General features: G+C 60.9%; 1 protein-coding gene across 2 annotated transcripts; it reads left to right on the top strand.

Moving 5' to 3' along the window:
* The first annotated feature begins 402 nt into the window (after nucleotides 1-402).
* On the top strand, nucleotides 403-7111 carry LOC115645256 (sphingomyelin phosphodiesterase 5-like). 2 transcript variants are annotated; one of them, XM_030549626.1, is made up of 7 exons: nucleotides 403-1209; nucleotides 2041-2134; nucleotides 3675-3815; nucleotides 4313-4402; nucleotides 4763-4826; nucleotides 5886-6042; nucleotides 6718-7111. In XM_030549626.1, exons 1-7 carry the CDS (start codon nucleotides 403-405, stop codon nucleotides 6811-6813), a joined length of 1449 nt encoding a protein of 482 aa, XP_030405486.1. In that variant the 3' UTR covers nucleotides 6814-7111. The 2 variants fall into 2 exon arrangements, with proteins under 2 accessions (XP_030405486.1, XP_030405487.1); XM_030549627.1 differs by lacking the exon at nucleotides 3675-3815.
* Nucleotides 7112-7673: the final 562 nt, after the last annotated feature.

Genomic DNA, 7673 nt, shown 5'->3' with positions numbered 1-7673 from the left:
CAGCCGGCAGTTCACGCGCCACCTATGCACACAACATGGTTTGGGACCAACCTACAAACACTGTCTCCTTCAAAAATATTTTAAATCTTTCTATATTTACTCAAAGTGAATGTGAGAAGCCTAGAGATGTGTGTGAGAGGGAGCTAGTCTGCCAATGAGAGTCTCACAGCCAATGAGTGAGACTTCACGTGTCTGAAACTTTCCTGTCCGTTCTCTCCCTGCAGCAGCTCCCCGGACGCGAAGCGCTGTGCACGAGGCTCGCCGGCCGGGATCAGCAGCTCCTCCCAGCCCTGCAGGACCCCGGGGCCGTGCATTGGGACCCCCGGGGCGTGGCGAGGTCTGACCGGAGCCCCCGGGAAGCAGGTGGAGCAGGAACGCCCGGGCTCCCCTGCCCCGTGCAGCATGGTCCTGCGGGAGTCTCCGTTCCCGAACCGGCTCCTGAGTGGCCTGTACAGCCTGGGCCAGTACCTGCTGTTCCCCAGCTACTGGGCCGCTGACTGCCTCCTCGACCTCAGGGAGACCACGGCGGAGCGGCAGCAGCGTCGGTGCTGCCGCTGCTGCCCGCTGCGGGCACTGGTCACCGGCCCCTTGCTGCTGCTGCTCCTCATCCTCTCCATGCCCAGCGCCCTCTTGGGCCTGCTGCTGTGGCTCCCCATGCAGGCTGCCCGCAGGCCCTTCGCCTACAAACACAACATGCTCTCACGCCACCCAGAGGTGTGGGAGCTGCCAGGCACAGGCAAGGTCTTCAGCTTCGTCAGCGCCAACGTGTGCCTCCTGCCCAACGGCCTGGCCAAGAACAGCAACCTGGGACAGATGAAGCAGCGGGCGGCCCGCATCGGCCAGTGCCTCACGCAGGGGGAGGCCAGCGCCAGCTTCGCCAGCCCCAGGAGCAGCCAGTTCGACGGAGAGAGAGAGGCTGGGCCCAGGGAGATCTCGGTGCCCTTCCCACCGGACGTGGACTTCGTGTGCCTGCAGGAGGTGTTTGACCAGCGGGCGGGCGCCCACCTGTGCCAGCTGCTGAGCCCCTTCTACGAGCACATCGTGTACGACGTGGGCGCCTACGGGCTGCAGGGCTGTTGTACTCTCAAGGTGCTCAGCAGCGGGCTCTTCCTGGCCAGCCACTACCCCGTGCTGGCCGCCCAGTACCGCTGCTACCCCAATGGTATCCGTGAGGACGCGCTGTCTGCCAAGGGGCTGCTGTCCGTGCAGGTCAGGAGCTGCTCCAGCTGCGGGGAGCCCAGGGCCAGCTGTCCCCCAAGCAGCAGCTGCCTGCATCTGTCCCATCTCCCAGAATCCCCAGACAGTGGGTGGCGGGTGCAGGGCCCCCCAATGCTCTTGCTCAGCCTGTGGGGGGGACGCCCCTCGGGCAGTGCCTGCGGCCGGAGCTTGACGGCTCCGGGAGCCCTGGCTGGAGAAGTGGGTGTCTGCAGCCCAGCAGGGACAGGGCCTGGCGGGGAGCAGGCGCTTCGGGAACGACCCTGCCAGGACAGCAGTGAGAGCCCTTGGCAGCGAGCCTGGGAGCCAGCAGACTGGCTGAGGGGCTCAGCCTCTGACAACGGGCCCCTGACCCCGCTGCCGCCCCAGCCACTCACTCCCCCTTAGCCAGGCCTGGAAACACCTGCCCCAGCGTGGGATGGAAACTGCTCTGTGTGCCCAGGGCTTTGCCTCCGTCCAGCACTGGGAACAGTCACCCAGGGAGTGTCGCCCAGCTCTGCAGCAGCCTCCCTGGGGCAGCCTGGGGCTCGCAGGGCTCGTGCGACCGCTCACAACCGGCCATGTGGACATGGCCTGGGACCTCAGTCAGACAATAAGGGCTGAGTCCAGGGCACCCGTGGGTGATGGACATGTGGGTACATGAACCGCGGGGGAGTCGTCTGCTCCCAGCTCCTGGCCATGCCCTGCACTGACGGCTGAAACTGACCCTCCTTCCCCACGGCTCTGCCTCGCCCTGGCCAGACGCCAGCACTCCCCACGATGGGGCCCGTGCGGTGCAGGGCCTGCCAGCTCGTAACAGGCAATGTTTCCATGTGCGCGCGCTAGGTGCAGCTGGGGGCAGCACACGGGCAGCGGATTGTGGGCTACCTGAACTGCACACACCTGCACGCTCCAGCCGGTCACAGTATGTGTTACGGAGGTGAGTCAGGGGCTCTCACCCTTGGGGGCTGGGGAGGGAGAAAACAGCCTGTCCGGACTGTGACATTCCCCTGGTGTTATCTGGCCCAGTGATCGGCTGGGTCACTCCAACCCTTGACTCTGGGAGCCAGCCTGACCCTGCTCTGCTGTGAGAACCCCCCTCCTGGGCTGGTCACGCACAGCCCCTGGCATGTCAGCTGCTCCTTGGATTGTGGACACTAGCCAATATCTCCAGTCCCAGATACACCCTAGGAACCTCCGTCTTGCAGTGTCCAGTTAATGCCCGATGGACACTGCAAGCTTATATGAGTTCGTCAATTTAATAGAGAAATTGATATGTACCAGGCTTGTTATCCCAAGGAGAGTTTCTGCCACACTTCAAACCAAACACACTGCTTCAGGTAGAATAAACAAACAGATTTATTAACTGTAAAGATAGATTTGAAGTGATTATAAGTCAAAGCACAACAAGTCAGATTTGGTCAAATGAAATAAAAGCAAAGCACATTCTAAGCTGATCACAACACTTTCAATGTCCTTACAGACTTAGGTGCGTCTCACCACGGACTGGCTGGTTGCCCTTCAGCCAGGCTCTCCTTTTGATCAGTGGTTCAGTCGCTTGCTGCGGTGTCTGTAGATGCAGGTGGAAGTGAGAAAGGGAGGATGGCAAATGTCTCTCCCTTTTATCATGTCCCCTTTCTTCCCTCTTGGCTTTGCCCCCCTTTGAGTCAGGTGAGCATTACCTCATCGCAGTCCCAAACTGACCAAGGGAACAGGGAGGAAGGGGCGCGACTCACTCGAGATCCTTTGTTGCTCCCTAGCCAGTGTCCTTTGTGCCTGTGAGGCTGGGCTGGGTCTGTCCCATACCTGCCCTGATGAGGTGTGAACTGCCCCCTGCTCTTGGAGAGCTTTTGCCTGGGCCTGTTTAGAGCCACGAGGACACATTATCAGCCTTGTAACTATATACATGAAATTACAACCTATAACCTCACTGTAACAACACTGCTCTGCATCAGGAGCCTTCCAGAGACACCCGACATGGCAGACTTTGCATTGGATCCCACACAATCATATTACAAGGATGAACACAGGGGTGCAGGGTGTTCCCCCAAGGTACGGAGCATCACATGGACACTCAGGCCCCCCATTTCCCATTGTGCTTCTGGAAACAACTCAGCCTCAGACCTCTCCCTGCCGCGGGCTTGCTGCTGGTGCTGGGTTGGCACCTGGACACTTGGTCCTCTGATTCGGCCCCAGTTCCTTTTGCTTGCCTCCCTAGCCCTGCCTTGCAGGGCCCCCTGCAAATGAGCGGGGAACTCCTGTCCCCTGGGCTGGGCTGAGGTCCCAGCACTGACCCTCCAGCCAGGAGCCAAGGCTTCCCTGACTCCAGGGTCTCCAGTGGCAGCGGAGGGGACCCCATGAGTGGTGGGGGGGGGGGCACTGGCTTCCTGCCCTGGGGCTCCTGGATCCATGGCTGGATGATCCCTGAGTGGGAGCCCTGTATGAGTTGCAGCCAGTAACAGAGCCCTGTCCGTTCCCAGCTCATGCACAGATCCGCTGCGACCAACTCACCATGGGGCTGTCCTGGGTACAGCTGTTCCAGGACACCCATGCGCAACGTGGGGATGTCGTCGCCTTCGACGTGTTCTGCGGGGACTTCAACTTCGACAACTGCTCCTCAGGTGGGGCCTGGCCCAGGGGTGGGCCCATGGGGATTGTGTGGGGAAGCCCATGGAAATGGGCGGGGAGCCCATGGGGATTGATGGGGAGGAAAGCAGCCTGGCGGGGTGGCTAGGTGTTGTGGAGTCACAGAGTCTGCTTGGTGCACAGCCTGTAACCCATCCCTTGGAAATGACCCCTCCAGCATGCTGTACCCCAAGGGTTCACACACTTTCCCATGGAAGGCCCGTGGCCTCTGACACTCCAGGGCTGGCTTGTCAGGCCCCAGTGATCCTGTCTTGCTCCGTGGCTCCCTGCAGTGAACCCAGGCACACCTGTGTGTCCTGCACTCTTCCAGGAGCAGCAAACTATAGAGGGAAACTGAGGCACATATCAGAATAAAAAATATGACAGAAAATTTCCATCACACAAGGAGCGGAGGGAGAGAGGGTGCCTGGAAGGCAGGGGGAGAGGAGAGGGAGGGGCAGATGGGCCCATTCACTCTGCTGGCTCTTTCCAGGGGATGAGTTGGAGCAGACCCATGAGATCTTCCGCCAGTACCAAGACCCATGCCGAGTGGGGCCCAGGCAGGACCGGCCCTGGGCCATAGGTACGTGTCTGGCCGGCCCAGTGCCCGGCGCAGCCTTGCTGCCTTCTCTGTCTCAGTTCCGCGGCGCCAGGACCCTGTCTGGGGTTGCAGATAAACATCTAGATCCAAATCCTCAAAGGGACCCAGCCTTTGGGAGCTCAGGGTGAGACACTGGGGGTCAGGGAGTCAGAGGCCCTGCTAGCCCAGGCCTGCCCCCCAGCTCTGCCCATGCCCCTCCCAACCCAGAGCCCCCTGCTGTCCCAGCCCTGCTGCCCCCCGCCTCCCAGATCTCTGCTGAGGTACCCGTGGCTGAAGGAAGATTTTGGAGTGGGGCAAATGGCAGAGTAGGGGAGGCTCTAACTGCTGCTCACATCCCTGCAGGCACCCTGCTGAACTACCTGCATATCCACGAGGAGGCCGTGTCGACCCCAGAGAAGCTGAAAAGGTAACGGCTGCACCCACGGGTTCCAGAGCGAGGGAGGAGCAGTCGGGGCCCTGCAGGTTCCAGATGCTGCGGGAGGGGGAAGCATCTGGGGGGTTCTGCAGGTTCCAGAGCTAGGGAGGAGGAGTCCGGGGCCCTGCAGGTTTTGGGCGCTGCGGGAGGGGGAAGTGTCCAGGGGTTCTGCAGGTTCCGGAGCAAGGGAGGAGGAGTCCGGGGCCCTGCAGGTTCTGGGCGCTGTGGGAGGGGGAAGCATCCAGGGGTTCTGCAGGTTCCGGAGCGAGGGAGGAGGAGTCCGGGGCCCTGCAGGTTCTGGGCGCTGTGGGAGGGGGAAGCTTCCAGGGGTTCTGCAGGTTCCAGAGCGAGGGAGGAGGAGTCCGGGGCCCTGCAGGTTCTGGGCGCTGCGGGAGGGGGAAGCATCCAGGGGTTCTGCAGGTTCCGGAGCGAGGGAGGAGGAGTCCGGGGCCCTGCAGGTTTTGGGCGCTGCGGGAGGGGGAAGTGTCCAGGGGTTCTGCAGGTTCTGGAGCGAGGGAGGAGGAGTCCGGGGCCCTGCAGGTTCTGGGCGCTGCGGGAGGGGGAAGCGTCCGGGGGTTCTGCAGGTTCCGGAGTGAGGGAGGAGGAGTCCAGGGCCCTGCAGGTTTTGGGCGCTGCGGGAGGGGGAAGCATCCAGGGGTTCTGCAGGTTCCGGAGCGAGGGAGGAGGAGTCCGGGGCCCTCCTGGTTTTGGGCGCTGCGGGAGGGGGAAGTGTCCAGGGGTTCTGCAGGTTCCGGAGCGAGGGAGGAGGAGTCCAGGGCCCTGTAGGTTCCAAGCGCTATGGGAGGGGGAAGCTTCCGGGGGTTCTGCAGATTCCGGAGCATGCTGGAGGCAGAGGGATTTACAGCCTAGTTCAAGGCAGGCGCTGCCCATGGCCCCACACAGGTTAATGGGACACTGGGGGCTACCCTCTGCATGGCCCTTCCCTGCAGCCCAGGTTTGACTAGCCCCCTACGCAGAGCCCCGCTCCTGCTCCCCTGCCACTTGGTCCCCTCAGCCCACCCTGCTGATGGCTCCCCGTGCGCCCCGCAGGACCCTGGAGCAAGAGGAGGGCAGACGGACGTACCTGGCAGGTCCCATCCTGCAGGACGGCCGCCCCGACCCCTCGGCAGCAGGAAGCCCCTGGGAAGGGCGCCGCATCGACTACATCCTGTACCGCGAGCACCCCACCACCATCAGCCTGACAACGGTGAGTTCCCAGAGGGGCCCGTGGGGCGAAGAGCAGGCCCCAAGCCCGAGGGTGCAGGAGAGCTCCCAGCCAGGGACGCGGGGCCCAGGGCAGGGGGGTTCAGCTGAGAGCCGGCTCAGGGGCCAGCTGCTGGGGGCTGGTAGGGCCCCGGGGACACGTGCTGGGGAGGTGGTTGGGGCTGGGAGCCGCACTCGCTATGTTGGCTCCTTTGGGGGCTCTCAGCAGCTCCCACGCTCGGGGGGCTTGGCGGTACGGTGCCGTGGGGCCAGGCGGCAGGGAGCTGGCCTCACTGAATCGCTGCCCCAGGGGCGGGGGATGCAAAGAGCTACTCAGCACGGTCCAGGGCTTCCTGGAAGGGTCCGAGCTGGGGGCCTGGACGCCTGGGTTCTCTGCTGGCTCTGACTGTGATGTGCTGCGAGATGCTGGCTGGGACCTCAGCCCTGCTCTGGGCTGTTCCCTGCCCTGCAGCGGGGGAAGGAGCCTGGCCTGGCCATGGCCGGGAAGGGGTAGCGAGCTGTGTCAGTGCTCAGCCTTGATTGAGGGGAGGCTGCAGCTCCTGGAGACTACGAGTCCCAGCCTGCAGCGCTCTGGCTTAGCCAGACCTGGGGTCTGTAGTTTCAGCGCACACACACACACCCCTCTCTCCTGGCACTGCTGTCCCCTTGCTTTGCCCAGGAGCTGGAGAAGTTTTCCTTCATCACCCAGCTGGCCGGCTGCTCGGACCACGTGGCTGTGGGGCTGCGGCTGCTCCTGAACGCTGCGCCGCAGTGACAGCAGCGAGTATGAACCCCGGCGTAACAATGCGGCCTCTGGTCGGACACAACTGAGAATATCAGTTCCGGACAAATTACTTAGAGTAGGGCAGTTACAGCCCAAAGCTGGGCTGGGGGTCCTTTATAAAGTAAGGCAAACCAAACCAGCCAGAAAGGACTTCGGTTTACGCCACTAGCTAATCATAAGTTACATAAGCAATTCCCTTAGACACTCCAGTTCCCCATTATCACCACCAGCAGCCACTTCTTATGGGGATGACTGGTTATGAAAACAAACCAACATCCCAGTAAAAGAAGACAGGTTCTCCTGATCCCAAAGGACCAAGCCCCAGACCCAGGTCAATATACAAATCAGATCTTACCCACAAATCACGCTGTTGTCAATCCTTTAGAATATAAAATCTAAAGGTTTATTCATAAAAAGAAAGAAATATAGATGAGAGTTAAAGGTGGTTAAATGGAATCAGTTACATACAGTAATGGCAAAGTTCTTAGTTCAGGCTTGTAGCAGTGATGGAGTAAACTGCAGGTTCAAATCAAGTCTCTGGAACATCCCCCGCTGGGATGGGTCATTCAGCCCTTTGTTTAGAGCTTCAGTTTGTAGCAAAGTTCCTCCAGAGGTAAGAAGCAGGATTGAAGACAAAATGGAGGGGTTTCCAAGGCCTTTTATATCCTCTGCCATGTGGAAGGACACTCCTTTGTTCTTCCTGTGGAAAATCACAGCAATCAGGTGGAGTTTGGAGGCACACGGGCAAGTCACGTGGCCATGCATGACTCAGTTCTTTACAGGGAGAGCTGCCATTGCTCACATGGTACCTTGAACGTTCCCAGGAAGACTCTTCTTTTGTGGATTGGAGT

Source organism: Gopherus evgoodei, chromosome 2, assembly GCF_007399415.2.
Source record: "Gopherus evgoodei ecotype Sinaloan lineage chromosome 2, rGopEvg1_v1.p, whole genome shotgun sequence".
Lineage (NCBI taxonomy): Eukaryota > Metazoa > Chordata > Testudines > Testudinidae > Gopherus > Gopherus evgoodei.
The sequence above is the reverse complement of the archived record's forward strand: the minus strand, read 5'-3'. Positions and strand labels throughout refer to the sequence as shown.